This window comes from Fulmarus glacialis, unplaced genomic scaffold, assembly GCF_000690835.1.
Source record: "Fulmarus glacialis isolate BGI_N327 unplaced genomic scaffold, ASM69083v1 scaffold2373, whole genome shotgun sequence".
Lineage (NCBI taxonomy): Eukaryota > Metazoa > Chordata > Aves > Procellariiformes > Procellariidae > Fulmarus > Fulmarus glacialis.
Window position 1 is genome coordinate 28819 of NW_009203419.1, and position 15401 is coordinate 44219.

The window sequence follows — 15401 nt, forward strand, 5'->3', positions numbered from 1 at the left end:
CTGCTGTGAATGAGACAGAATATTACAGTCTAATAGAACTGCTGCATGTCAACCTTCTCAGGTGCAAAATTGGTATCAGAAGGCCATGGACACTTGCTCTACCACACACCAACTGCTTGCTACAGGTAATTATGTATCTTCTGTTTTGTTTTATAAAAGCATATTATGTAACTTTCAGATTTTAAATTTCTCTGTGAATATTACTGTGAATGAGACAGAATATTACAGTCTAATAGAACTGCTGCATGTCAACCTTCTCAGGTGCAAAATTGGTATCAGAAGGCCATGGACACTTGCTCTACCACACACCAACTGCTTGCTACAGGTAATTATGTATCTTCTGTTTTGTTTTATAAAAGCATATTATGTAACTTTCAGATTTTAAATTTCTCTGTGAATATTACTATTAGCAGGTCCTAAAAGGAATTTTCTCCCTGAAAGCACAAAAGCTTTCAAATACAAGCCTCTAAAGAAAAATGTCTTTCTTTACTTCTTCCAACTAAAATCACTGTAGCTAAATGGATCAACTTTGGATGTTAATGGAATACACAAACTGTAAGAGTTACTATTTAAAATTAAGGCTATTATCCTTAAAATAATAAAAGTGCTAAATGCTCTTTCAAACATAAAACAAAACCAGAGAAATCAAGACAACCATGCAGACAGAAAAATCTCTAAAATATTTGACTTCTACTTAAAATGAAACTATTAAAAAAATGGGCTAAGTACTAGCCTAAGGTAGTGTTAAGCCACGTTTCTGCTCTTTCGTATTCCTGGTAACAAAACTAACAGCAGCACAACTTACAGCAGCTGCTTAAGTATACGTAAATACAGCAGACTTTGCCTGCAGTTTCCACAGTGCCAGGCTAATCCATCTCACTTAAGACGTTCCCAATGTAATTCAGGACCTTTCATAATTCCTGAACTAGGAGAATAGTCTACCGCAGTGGCTTTCTGAAACTTTTAAGAAAGATGAAATAAGTATTATAAAGTCTCACAAGAAGGATGAGAGAAATTCCACATGGTAGAAAACGTCAAAGCAGTCATCCTAAGTTTATCCTACTTAGCCTCAACTGCTGAGTGATATGTTCTATGTGAATTAACTGTGTTTACTGAACTCTTTGAGGCTTATCTGTGGAGCAAAATTCTACAAAGTAAAACCCATTAATTTTTCAGAGCTGCAAACCAATCATAAAAAGTCTAAAGTGCTTCCCAAGGATTTCTCTATTTTCTACCCTTCCCTTGGGGAGCAAAAGGTGGGGCGCAAATAAAAATCAAAGGAACAGTAGAATACTGCTAATGCACTGAAGCTAATTCATAGTAAGCACAATTTTTGCAGCCCTTCGAGCACTGACATATCTTCAAAAATTTACCTTAGAAAGAAAACAAGAAAGGGAAAACTGTCGTGGATTTGCTCCAGCTTTTGCAGACCTAGGAAATTTTTTTTGTTTGCTCTGGGGTTGCTGTTTATGCCAATGTCAACATTTAACGAAATAATTTTAGCCATAAATGTTAAAAAAATCCTTAATGTATGTTAACTCCAAGTTAACAATTAGTATACTCCGGAATATTAAATTTCTTACGTATTACTCATTTCTCGAATTTTAGATTCCCTGATTACTCATGTGGAAATGGTGACAGAGATTGTTCTTCCTACAGTTTTCACACTCTGTGTATTCATCAGTATTGTCCTACTAATATTCTACCTTCGAAATCATTGATAAAATTGCATGCTTAAACACATCTTCATTTTGCATAATAAATAAAATGCAACTGTTTTATTATATTGGTTAAAGTTTACCACAGATGCTGCTTTTTATACCACTGTAAAGATAAAGAAATACTACTTTACCTATCCACCTAGCGCTTTTACAGTTTTTTCTATTCAATTCCTAAAATATAATTTAAATTTTTTTATCAAAACCCAAGTACATTTTCTTTCTGCATTACTTTCTACTAATTTTAAGTAGCAGATTTTATGTTTCTTATTATTTTGGAAACTACTACACATTTTGTTCACCAGAAAAATAGTTAGCTAAGATTAAAGTGATTCAAATCTTGCCAGTACAAATTTCAAGTGATTAAAAGCTGTTTGCAAATTCTGATTTCAGTCTGTTCATCAACAGACTTTTAATTATCATATAACTGCTATTTGAAGAGAGACAGACACAATTTTAAAATGGAAAAGGATTTAAATATTCCAAGAGCAGTGCTTAAACATTAACTTATTATTCATGTCTAAAAGTTAGGATAATATATGCCTTACTATTTAGGTGTGGAGAAGAATTATTTGAAGTGATTAATCAAAAATGACAACTGCTGAGTCAGATTTAAACCAAGGACTCTTATCTCCCTAGTTTTGTTTACAGGGAACTAAGTTTATCTCATAAGACTTTATAATATATTACACACAGAAATGTGTATTATAAGTAATCCAAGCACTTCCGGAATGTAATATTCCACCTCAGATTCACTTTTACTGCAGGTAGGAACAAGTTAAGTACATGATTATAAAAAATTTGTTCCAGAATATGGCCATCTGGCTACATTTGTCCTTCTGTTGTACTTGAAATTATTCCTCTGAAGAAAAGCAACAAACAAGTTTCCTATTTAGCTTGCACTATAATTTCAATGCTGCATGTGCATATTCTGAATGCAGAGTAGCAGTACGTAAATCCAAAAAACAACCTTGTTCTTAGCTTCTCTTCAAAGGCTTTAACTATTAAACTGATAGTTATTAAGATGTACTATTAGGAAAGGGATAAGAAATAAGATTTACTGAGGAGAAACCAGAAATGATAGAAATTCATAGTTTTTAAAAAGCATGAATATTAGGGTTTTCCTTATTCTTATTTATGAATAGTTAATAGTTTCTTTTATGCAAAATGTTTCTGTCTCAATGCAAAATGTTTCTGTCTCAAATTAGTTAATCAGCATGTACTACACTACATAATTGTTTAAAGTTACGCTACCAAAATGTTACATACACTATCTAATCAATGTAAGAACATATGCAACTGTCAGGAATTAACCCCAACATATTTAAATGATTATCCCCAGCCAATTATACTGAACATTTTTTTCAGAAAATTATGCAAAAGTATACAAGACAACACTGTTAAAATAATTCATTTTGCATTGAGGGAAAAAAAATGAATCTAAAGAAGAGAGAGAAGTATATCCAAGAATATTCCAAAATATAAATACAGGGACAAAGAAAACCAAACTGTCAAAAGTTCACAATGCCCTGGATGAGCAGCTTTCCAAATATATCTGGATGATGAAATGTCACTTGGCACCAGGAAAACATCATTGCTTGTTTTGTTGTGTTAAGATAATTCACACTTTGAACAGTATGTGATTGCATTCTTAATGAATAAAAATAAAATTTAAAACCCCAAAGTGCAGAACTTTATTGAATGTTTGTAAATATACGAACAAAAATATCTTCTATATTTTCAAAATAATTATACTGTACATTCATAATCACACAACATTTATAAACAAGCTAGATGCGTACAGATGAATTATGGTCACACTTCAAGCATACCAAGGCAAATAACTCAGTAAGATGTACTGTTCTTCAAATCACAGAGTGTTTCTAAATATATTGTTGGGACACAGATAATACTGAACTTTCCTCTTTACTGTACCTTTCAAGTGCCTGCCTGTAGAGTAATACGCATTTATGTGAAATGCACCTGACTGCACTTAGCCATTGTAATAAAATACATTCTTTCTTCACTGCTTCCATTAACTGTGGAATCGGAAAAGAGACCTGCATAGACAAAATAAAAAGATGTGATTAGACACTATTCTTAGAAAGGGAAATTGTAGAGATTAGTTCCTGTAGCAGCTTCAAGAACTGGTTTCAAAACTTCAGTTTTACTGAAAGGAGCACTTCATGACAAAAACTGAGAATGACAGGAAAGCTTTACCAAAACATTACCCTGTATCAAACCTCACCCCAAAAAGGCAAATTATTTCTATACCAGTCTATATGCTTAATTCTTCCCCATTCTCATGCTTTTTCACTTGTTCTACATTTGATTGCAGCAAGGCGTCTTCCCTCCTTAGCACCTGCTTGCTTCTCTGACTAGAAGCCAGCACTCAATAAAAGGTAAATTTCTCTTCAAACCCATTCTCAGATACACTGGCAAAGATTTTTAGAAATAAGTTATAAGATATTGTATAGAATATTTAACAATCATGTCATATTTTGAAATATTCTGTCATTTTAACTCTAAAAACATAATTCAGCAAAGGTGAGAAGGCAGAAAGTCACCACTGTGTGAAAATCTTTTACATTCTATAAATACCATCTCACCCTGTTACTAAAAGACAAAACATTGTTTGCTCTTGCTGAAGATACAGGTAAGAAAAAGTACAGATCCACTGAACCCAGTATAAAAACTGAATTTGAAATGTGTACTTTCATTATTTCATGTCTCCACAAATATTCCTTACCTATATTGTTTGATGTTATATGTTCAACGGGAGGATTAGTACTAATTTGCCATGTTGTTTTAACCTCCTTCTGTCCATGCCCACTACTTATGTCCACCTTCCATATTTCTGGGTGATCACTGATAGAATAATCAAGAAATGTCAAAATTCAGTCAGGTATTCAGTCACATCTGAATTTTTATGCTGCAAAGATTGAAGTTTCTCTTACTTTTGATAGAACTTCTTGACAACTGCTGGTCTGATCGGCAGTTGAAACACATGCTTCTCATTTAGAGGGTTTTCCTTATAATACTTCATGCAAATTCTACAATAAGAATCAATTAGTTACTAACCTTCTTTGGAGAACTGCATGTACAACACTGCATAAACCTTGTGCAAAATTAACAACACTCTCAGATTTTATGATTTCCTTTGTTTTTCAATTTTAGTCACAAAACAAAATTTAACAGGAGGATCCAACGGCTACTTCTGCAGTCTCATAATCATCAACATTAAGTTGGGTTGCTTTTTTTGTTTTTGAAAAGTTTCTTTACAACTGTCGAAGAGAACCTATTTGCTACTGTCCTTTAAAGAGCAAGAAGTAAAAATGAAATAATTACTGTGTCAAAGGGAAGAGGTTCTCATGTTTAAACTGAAGTAAGACTGTACAGCTGACCATTATTTCCAGCATATGGTGAAGCTTTTGAACACGATGAACTTGTTCGTGCAGATCTACTGATGTGGAAATGAAGTAATCCTGGAACAGCAAATAGCTTCTGCTCTTAACTGGACACTCAATTTCTACACACACACAACACATCCTCAGTATACTAAAATAACTTTCCTGCTGCTTCTGAGAAGCCAAAATTTTAAGAATGGCCCAGCAGAGTCAGAACAAAGTTCCATGCTATCAAAGCATGAACAAAGGTTCACCGTCCTGCCTGACAACGACCCATGTCAGATACCTAGGAAATAATATATTAATAAGGAAACAACATAATGACATTTCTGCAGTATATTGTCCCATCCTCATGCATTGCATTTCAGTTTCTCAGCTTATAGGAATGATATGACTTGCAACCCACCATCAGCTAAGTGTGCTGTACTTTATACTGCTTTCAGAGTTTAAAAAAAAAAAAAAAAAAGCACATCTCACCAAGTAGGTTAATGTTGCCAGTTCCTGGCCTGTAAATTGAACAAGGGGGGGGAAAAAAAATTTAAATTTATTGTATAGTGTCAGATGAAATACAAGCAACATTCAGGTAATCAAACAGGGAATTCTACCACAGAAAAGGGGAAAGTCACTAGCACTGCGATGTTATTTATTGTCATGATTACTCATTCAAAACAAGAAAAACCCTGTAAAGTGGCATGGTAAAGGCATTATCTGATTTACCACCAAGGTTGCACAATGAAGAAACCTACAGCATACTTTGAGACAACCATCCTCCTTCGGACACACAGGTTTACAAACAGTGAAAATAAAACAGCAAATGAAACAAAGAATGAAAACAGGATGACAAAGCAAAAAGGAAATCAAGAAATGAAGAGATGAAGGAAAAGAAAGTGGGTAACACCAATGGTAAACTGCCCCCTCCCCTCCCCCCGATTCAGAACAAAAATAAAGCTATAATACTAAAAACAAAGCCACAACGTTTTCAAGAAAAAAATGTACTTTACAAAAATCCTTCCACTTTTGTTTCCAGTATAATATACATATATATGAGTAATCAAAAATATCTTTCTAAATACTATGAACTGTACAAACACAGCTATTACATATAAATACCCTCGCCTGATATCTTTTTAACCCACGTAGACCATAAAGGAAAAGACAGAAAGAGCACGAGAATCTTATTTTTTCACCTACAGCAAACAGGTCAGAAAACAAAACAGTCCACACTTATATAAATCTGGTGTTTATTTTACTTGAAGTTCAACCTAAAGTTTTTTTCAAATTGAAAAAGAAATACATGGTTATGCAAGCTATAGTTATTTTGAAACAAATTCATTTTTTAAATTTTGAAACCGTATACAACTGAAAAGTACAATTACTAAGGAGGATGGAAACAGCACTTCAGCAGATGGGAGCAGAAGTGAGATCAAGATTACCAAAAACTTTGTTATTTCATGCATGGAGAACCTTTATCTTGAATTTCTAATCATGTTAACGGATATCAGGCTTACCTATGAAAAAACTGACATAATCCTTCTTCATCTTATCCAAACCAATCTCCAAGAGCATTTGAATTGGAGTAATGCCACTGAGGGAAACGACCTCTATCTTTCCATGATAAGACTGTTGAATCAATTTACTTAGCAAACTGCTACTCCCTTGATGAATCTAAAAATTAGAAAAGTTTTCTTGTGATGTAACTGCGTACAAAGTATCATAAACATTGTTTAGAAGTACAATACTATGGAAACAGAGGCAAACTGTGACACGTGAAAGTAATTCAAAAACAATACAACACAGAAAAGAGGAGCAGTTAAGTGACAAGAACTATATTCTACTTCAAACAACTCAAAATTATAAAATTTATTGTGAAATACAAATACATACCCATGGCTGTATCTCACCACGTTCCAAGGATTTTATGATTAGTGTGAAACACTCTATCAACTCCTGATAAGAACTGACACCTTAAGAAAAGAAGATCATAGAATCATAGAATCATAGAATCATTAAGGTTGGAAAAGACCTCTAAGATCATCCAGTCCAACTGTTAACCCAACACCACTACCATGCCCACTAAACCATGTCCCTAAGCGCCTCATCTACACATCTTTTAAATACCTCCAGGGATGGTGACTCCACCACTTCCCTGGGCAGCCTGTTCCAAGTCCTGAACACTGTTTCAATGAGGAAGAACCTCTCCTGGTGCAACTTGAGGCCATTTCCTCTTGTCCTATCGCTTGTTACTTGGAAGAAGAGACCAACACCTACCTCATACAACCTCCTTTCAGGTAGTTGTACAGAGCGATAAGGTCTCCCCTCAGCCTCCTTTTCTCTAGGCTAAACAGCCCCAGTTCCCTCAGCCGCTCCTAATCAGACTTGTTCTCTAGACCCTTCACCAGCTTCGTTGCCCTTCTCTGGACACGCTCCAGGACCTCAATGTCCTTCTTGTAGTGAGGGGCCCAAAACCGAACACGGGATTCGAGGTGCGGCCTCACCAGTGCTGAGTACAGGGGCACGATCACCTCCCTACTCCTGCTGGCCACACTGTTTCTGATACAGATACAATATTTTATTTATCAATCCAGGCTCGCTCTCTAGCTGTTAAGTCAATAACAATAGGCCAACACATACCTGTGAGAACAAAACCCCTCGTTTAAAGAATGATAGCTGAAATGACAGATTGCACTGCTTTTTGTTAAGTTTGTCATATCATGACTTTAAAAAGGGTTACTCTAAAGAATGATCAAAAGAGACCACTGAACTGCATATGATTCTTAGAGAACAGTACATGGCAGAAGCAGGTTGTCATATAACACATTTTGGCTACATTCTCTCTATATACATTGCAGCTCAACACATTTTATAAATTTAACTGAACAGCATCTATATAGAATATGAACTATTAGTATCTATTAATCCAACTAACTGCTTCCTAAGCAAGAAATAAGACTCTGCACATTGTGCAGCTGACACTGCCCTTAAGCAGGACACGTTGCAGTCATGACAGTACATTTTAGCTATCTAGTTTCAATTCAAACAACAGTGGTTGCACTAACAGGAATGAAAGGGATTTAGAAGTTACATACTCCATCCCGCAAACAGAAAGGAGTTGTTATAATCTCTGGAACAGCTTAACAAGTTAATTAGTAATCTGAAAAAATAGTAATAAATAAATAAAAATGCATTTTACTAAAGGACTCTGAGTGGTATTACAAGAAGGATAAAGTTTGTGCGCAGCTTTATCAACTTAAAAATTGTCCTTCGGACCTAAAAAGACAATTTTATACACAAAGTTTTCAGTTTTAGAGCAGATGAGTACTACTGATTGTTTAGTACCTTTTACAATTAAACAAAATGAAATATAGTATCTCCTGCTAGATGTTGGTGTAACTTTATATGTTGTACAAAAGTATATCATCTTACATACCTAAAATTAGCTTTTTAGAAAAAGCCTGTTAATAACAATTTTCTGGAGAGCCGATCAGTCCTTAAAACTCAGAGGAATTTATATTCATTTCACTGAGAAAGCAAGACAGTATAATAGATACAGAGAACAGAAGAATTAAAGGAAAACAGATGGGGTAAAATACCACAATACACTTACTTCTCATTTTGCACCATAATTGTTCAGCAAAATCCAGGTCTCCTCGCTCACTGAAGATTGATTTTATTGAACTGTCCACGGCAGCAGTGTCACATTTGATTTTCTGAAAGAGTTTGTTTCTATTAAGTAAAACAAGTATGCCTAAGATTCAAAGACCTTATGAATTCAAATTTTCTCCAGAGATCAGAATTGGGTGCTTCACTGATTTCTCCCCTTTTCCAGGGAAACTACCGCTTAGAAACTACTACTGCATAGTAATTTGGAAGCATATTTTTATTTAAAAGTCAGACTAATTCTTTTCAGAATTATCACACTGGATAATCACTAGCTTTGGACCAGGAAGTGAAGCCTACTATCAGAAAGACTTTTGATCATACCAAGTACAGCTCAATCAGACTGTCTAGTAAGAACCAGCTGCTTGGCTCAAGATGGTCCTTTTCGCCTTATGATGCACAGACCACTGGTAAATAGCAAGAATATAGTCCAGCAAGCACTAACTGAGAATATGGCTTATGTTACACTGAAGTCATAGATAATTAAATAACTGTATGTATACCTAGCAGTGCCCTGGGAGGCCAAAATTAATAAAATGTGTATTCTCCAAACAATTTTCCTGTTCTCCTGATCCTGAATATTTCTGGTTTAGCTGATACAGAAATCATTACATTTTTAGCTCATGAACAAAATGCAACCTCCCTCTCAAAAGGAAAAAGATCCAAACCTTTCCTTGTAGACTGAAAGGGAAAAAATCTTAATGTAACTGAAGACGTTTTTATGATTTGGATTTTTCCGTTGCTTTAGAGTATCATAAACCTCTAGATAAATAGGACAAATACCCAACTGATACCATTAAATTGGCCCAAAATCATTAAATTAGGCAAGAAAAGCAAATCAGTGACAGAACGCAATGGCACAAAGGTCAGCATTCCTGAAAGAAACTAGGACGTCATGAGACTGTTAGCTTTAGGAGATGACAGATGATGGTTAAGACAAGGGAGTGCGACTGCAGTTGATACAATACAGTTCAATTTGCAAGCTTTTGGTAGTGAAAAAGAAAGGGAAAGAAGCAAATCAAAATAGCTTCACACCACTAAGTTATATAACACTGGTAGACCATTTAGAATAAAAAAAAAGAGGGAGGTTCTTCTGAAGGTAAAATTACAGTGGACTTTCTATTAGAGGATAGCTATGGAATTCCTGATTTTGCCTGTAAGGCCTTCTTCCATTATTTTTACACTGCAGAAACAGAAAGAGATCTATCTTTCTTTACATCTTTATGTCTATATATTTACACTTATACATAGATAATACACAAGACATAGGCAAAATTTGAAATAACTACAGTTATAAGGGAAACAAGATGACAGGGCAATTGGTAAGAAATTACATATACCTCTGTTTCATTGCTGTTTCCAGATATACAATATCCATCCAGTTTCTTCTTTAAATCTAGTAAAGAAGAAAAATAAATTTCACCACTATGAAAAAAAAAATATCATCAAACCGATCGTATAAATCCCTGGGCACACAATAATTAACAAATACACTGACTGGATGGCTAATAGACAAAACTTACCCATTTTAAAATTGTTTTTACTAGGTAAGCATTTAGCCTGAAAAGATCCATTTCTTAATATTTTTTATTATAAGCTATACATTTTCCCTATATACCTTTACTACATTCTCTTATCTAAGCATTAACTTGTTAAGTTTCAGTGACGAAGCAGGAAGGGATAGCAGGTGATCTAATAAGTGTCTCTGGTTTTCTTCCACATGTATTTGTCAGAGAGAGTTTTTGTCTGTTTCTCCAAGTTTTATCTACATACTAAAAAAATTTACAGTTGCATTTGAAAATCTCTTGGTGCATTCCTACATCTGATTCTCTTTTTAGATTTGTTTACTAGTATCTTAAACTTCTGGCAAGACACACATTATTCACAACAGTTTTCAGAAGGAATCAGTAATTTTGGATGCTTAATTTTAAGATGCCATCAAAGTACTGTCTTCCACCACCAACGCGACACTTAGCAGGTTTAGAAGTTCATGTGCATGTCAGATAACTTGAAAGACACATTCAGAACTCTCTCAGTTGCTTTTGAAACATAATTGTGTCGTTTCATAAAGAAACAATTACTACTTTTATACAAGATATTACAACAAAGAAAAATGACAGAGATGTACTGACTAACCTATTTAACTATTTTGTACAGGTGGTTATAGCCTAGAAATTAACATCTCTAATTCTAATACTTTAAAAATTGTACGTGGAATTTCTTTTTATTTCTGTGAAATGTGACATCCTCCTCTCCCCATGTAACAAGCAGCAATTACCAGTCAGAAATTCCTGGACCAGTTCAACAGCTGATTCAGACTCTATGGGCTCAGGCCACTCAGTCACACCTGTCTTCAAACCTTCGGCCAAAGCCTAAAGGCAGCATCAAAAACAACACAAATCAGTTCTTGTTTGAGGTTCTGCATGTGTCATACTTAAAACTGTAGTTAACTTCTCCAAGAATCATACATCTCTCTCCGTACAGCTAACCAGGAATTTAGAAACTTCTTGAATTTCCTGGCTTTCATGTTCATGATTTGTCCTTTTTGTGTTCAAGATTCTTAAAACTGAACTCAAAGTTTATTCTAAAGTAAAAGCTTAAAGTTATCTTTGAAACACCTGATAAGTTTTAAATAAAGTAAATTATTAAAACATAAAATCACCATTCAATGTAAATCTGAAATTGGAATATCTTACTTATACTTACAAGCAGAAACTGCAGTTCTCTATATAGCTGATATACAGGACTTCTGGGGTCCCCAGACTCCAGTGTAATATTCTGAAAGTCCCACAAGTTTATGTCAGTTTCAAACTTTAGAAATCAAGTGTCCTAAAATTTTCATTACTGAAACGCATATTAGCATAATTTATAATTTAGATTATGAACACATTGTGCTGCTTATATAAAAAATAATTAACACAAATGTCAAGAGTCAAACTTATTTTCTCTCCTTTACACTACTCACAATGTAAACCGTGGAAACAGTTTGGGTTTGTTTGCTTTTTCCTTCTTGACTTACCAGTGTGGCAGCTGAAATTAGTGGGGGTGTCTCCAGAATCTTATCTACAGTATTCCACGTAATATCAACATAGATATTGCTTTCAGATTCTACAATTGTGTCCTCTATTGCAGCAGCTCTAATAAGTTCATACTGAGCAAATCCTTTTGTCATCACCTAAAATGAACAGATTTAAAAAAAAAAAAAACCACCACCACAACATTGATTGTTTTGTACCTATGCAAAATATTTTTAAAAGCATTTCACACACACACAAATAGGTCTTATATCAGACAAATGCATTACAACACAGGGAGCTCAAACGTTACTTCAAAAGAGACTATTATGCTATAGAATCATACTAAGATGAGATTATAAATAGAATCTATAAAGCTTCCCAAAGCCAAAACCAGGGTTTTTAAACTTAGATTGGAGGCATGACAGGTTGTAAAAACCTACAATAGATGAATGATGTTTCATTTTATGTGCCATTTTGAGCTCTTCCAGGTTTGCAAAACAGGTTTTATCAGCTGTAGGACCTAGGAAAGGAAAAAAAGTAAGAATCAAAAAAACATTTGACACAATTCAAATTTGGCACTTAAAATTAATTCTCATATACTCCATTCGGTCAATACAACTCATGTTGTTCTTTAGAAAGCAGGCATTCTTCTTTCATTTGTCCTATTGACAATAAGAGCTGGTGTTAACATATAAATGTTTAGTAAGAGTCAGTACTTGTGTAAGAAGTTGAAGGCAGCAATTTCAATTTGCTAAGTTATTGCACCTGACTGAAGTTAGGCCTGCACAGATACTGTTGCATTAAGTATATTAAAAAGTTATTTCCCCCACACAGCATGGGTTAGAAACAACTTTTCTTTTCTCTCTTTTTTTTCCCCCCTCTTGTTCTTTAAAACAAGGAATATAGAGCAGGACGAAGCCAACATCAACACAAAGGACAAAGACGGCATCACTACATCAATACTCCCACATTTTTAAGCCCTCCTCATTTAATTTTATGTGTAACATTATAACCTTACCATCACATGTAACCATATAAAAATTGATTCCTGTGATTTTGTTTCCAGCTTTGAGAGGCTCAGCTCCAAGCCAACAAGTATGTTCAGGATCAGAACCATCACACCTTATCCAGAGGGGAGGAAGCACAACCAGTTCACTTATCTTCAAGTGGGTCATGTTTGGATTTTGTACCATTGTAAATAAGGAAATCAACTGCCTGGAGAAATAAACAGGAAAAAAATAAGATGCCGGCAAGTATGGCTAATTCTATCCCTTACATAAAATTTAACTCCTATCTACCATGCTTCGTTAGCAGACATCAAATCATTTTACAAAAAGAATGCAGTATTACAATCCTCTTTTTACAGGTAGAACAGTGAAGTCACAAAGAAGTAAGATATCATAACTGAGAATATATTTAATATAATATTTTAATTTAGACTAAAGATTCTCAAATCATAATTGAATTCTACATTTTAAGCATGTTAAAATGTAAGTTAGTTAAGCAAACTAGTCACCATGTTTTGATACCATGCCTTGGTATTTTAATAACAGCCAAAGACCCCAATCAGATTTTTTTTTTTTTTTTAAAAACAGAAGCCTTACAAAAACAAGCATTGAAGTCTTAGTAAGCTTTCTTTGCTCACCTACACCCAGACAGCCCCATTAACCTAATGGGACAGTTCACAAGTGCTTTTCCAGTACCTTGACTTTAGCTACTTTGTTAGGAATACTTTCAGCCAGGGGAGGCCATTTTGCAGGATCAAAAATGGTCATATCTCCTCACTAAACTAATGAGGAATTTAATTTTGGGCGATTGCAAATAATACACGTTCTAAATACTAGGAAGAGAGACAAAAGTTGCAAAAGAAAATTACATCAAGATGGGAGGCAGACCTTTGACACTTACTTTGCTCTTCTGACAGAAAGAGCTACTGGTCCAGAACTCTCCTTTGGTAAAAGCTCAGAGGCATAAATAGCATCTTCTGCTTTTGATTCTTCCATCAGACCACTTTCTTCATTGTGTCGCTTTAAGAGAAATGCACAGATAAGTCAAAAAATGCAAGGTATGTGAAAATATTTCATGGGAATTCAAGTCTATATTACATTTAAAAAATGAACAACATATACACTTACTGCTTTCTGTAAAATATATATCATACTGTTTCCATTCCAAAATCTTTCAGTGGGACTTTTGCAGCTACCACCAATCAAACAGATCTCTACATCAGTCTGGAAAAAAAAAATCAAAACTTTTTAATACACTACATATAAATGCTGCATTTCAGCAATTTTTTATAACAGAAATTGCAAAATTAACTAATTCCACAAACTGTTTTCCAACCCTATTGCAACCATTCATGAATCTAAGGCTTTCTTACTTCAGGAGAACACAGTTACTGCATGCCATAGGTGGAATCAAATCAACTGTGAAAATGCAACAACTTTCAACTAACCAACATAGAAAATTTAACCTCTAACAGGTTGATTCTATAAGAAACTGAAGTTTGGTTCCAAGAACAAAACTTCAGATAATCTGAGATATGAGGGATCATTGTTGCCAAGTAGTGACTACAGTCACTAGATATCCTTGAGATGGAGAATACTCATTTGAAGTAACATTAAATATCAATTGATCACTTCTCTTAATGACTCATGAGAGCTCTAAATGCTGTTTGGAGACATTAAATAACTCAAGCCTGTTCTTGAGAAGGAAGGAATATCAATCTCTACTTAGGCTTTTGCATACACACAGAGAAGTATTGCTTATTCCTCATATCTAGTCAGTTTTTCACATTGCTGTATCTTTAAATAACCACCTGATTTTATTTTCAAACTATCATCAAACTTGTTTAAATCCCAAGATTAATACAACTAAATAGCATTAGAGATTTTCCAGCCATCCCTATGTTCCAAAAGCCATCAGAAGCAATTGCCGTTTTCGCACATACATCCCATTCCCTATAAAAGTACCTAGATAAAAAGCGTGCTGTCAGAAGTTGCAAATTTGAAGATCTGGATTACCCGCATGAAAATACTCCCTCAGGGCAGCTGCTGTAGCAACTCCTTCCCCTCCTCCCAGCAGCCACCCGCTGCCCCACCCCCCTTCTGCACTTCGCACGACCTCCGGCCCATAACACTCTCACATGTACTTGATCCTTATAATAATTTTAAACAAGTTAACAAGGTGCAAAAAATCCGGGGGAACGCAGGAATGAGCAGGGAGGTGAAGGCCGGTGATGGCCCCGGGAGGGCGGCACTCTGGGTACCTGGGTCTCCTCCATCCTGAGGTAAAGGCAGATCTAAAGAGGTATTGCTGAGGTAAACTTTCCTTTTTTACGTGATATCACCATACATATCTCAGCTGTTGATCAATAGCTGCATGTTTTAAACGTACAGACTCAGGTTACATGGCTGTATTTTCACATATATATTTACCTCAAAGAGATACAGATGTTCAGGGATACTTTCCCTTCCTTCTTCATATATTCTGAAGGAAAAAGAAAATGTTAAGGTACATAAAGTTTTTTTGCTCTGTATTGCTCATTAAACAGCAAGTTTAACTGCATAAAAAGACATGGGTCTACAATCAGAGCCGCAGCA

The 15401-nt window shown here is 34.9% G+C and overlaps 2 protein-coding genes across 2 annotated transcripts in view; one reads left to right on the forward strand and one right to left on the reverse strand.

The window, feature by feature from the left end:
• LCTL (lactase-like) overlaps positions 1–1721 on the forward strand; it is a 9850-nt gene extending 8129 nt beyond the window's left edge. Inside the window, exons 12-13 of the mRNA XM_009574617.1 lie at positions 62–125; positions 1609–1721. Coding sequence (XP_009572912.1) covers positions 62–125; positions 1609–1721 — 177 coding nt within the window. The remainder of the gene's footprint in view (positions 1–61; positions 126–1608) is intronic.
• A 1667-nt stretch (positions 1722–3388) lies between these two features.
• Positions 3389–13742, reverse strand: ZWILCH (zwilch kinetochore protein). The gene is made up of 15 exons (XM_009574616.1): positions 13708–13742; positions 12818–13014; positions 12240–12310; positions 11802–11957; positions 11489–11560; positions 11061–11154; positions 10117–10178; positions 8724–8832; positions 7010–7089; positions 6634–6790; positions 5603–5631; positions 5067–5203; positions 4676–4771; positions 4468–4586; positions 3389–3778 (listed from the first exon to the last, which is right to left on the reverse strand). The coding sequence occupies exons 2-15, from the start codon at positions 12990–12992 to the stop codon at positions 3687–3689; spliced, it is 1449 nt and encodes a 482-aa protein (XP_009572911.1). The 5' UTR covers positions 12993–13014; positions 13708–13742; the 3' UTR covers positions 3389–3686.
• Between the last annotated feature and the right edge of the window lie 1659 nt (positions 13743–15401).

Bases quoted from the DNA above. Each gene is read 5' to 3' on its own strand.
- ZWILCH (XM_009574616.1), bottom strand. From the start codon at position 12,992: ATGGTACAAAATCCAAACATGACCCACTTGAAGATAAGTGAACTGGTT. The intron at 11,958-12,239 runs GTAGGTTTTTAC...TGTTCATTTTAG, and splicing joins TGAAACATCATTCATCTATT to GTGATGACAAAAGGATTTGC. The intron at 5,204-5,602 runs GTGAGATGTGCT...TTGCTGTTCCAG, and splicing joins TGGCAACATTAACCTACTTG to GATTACTTCATTTCCACATC.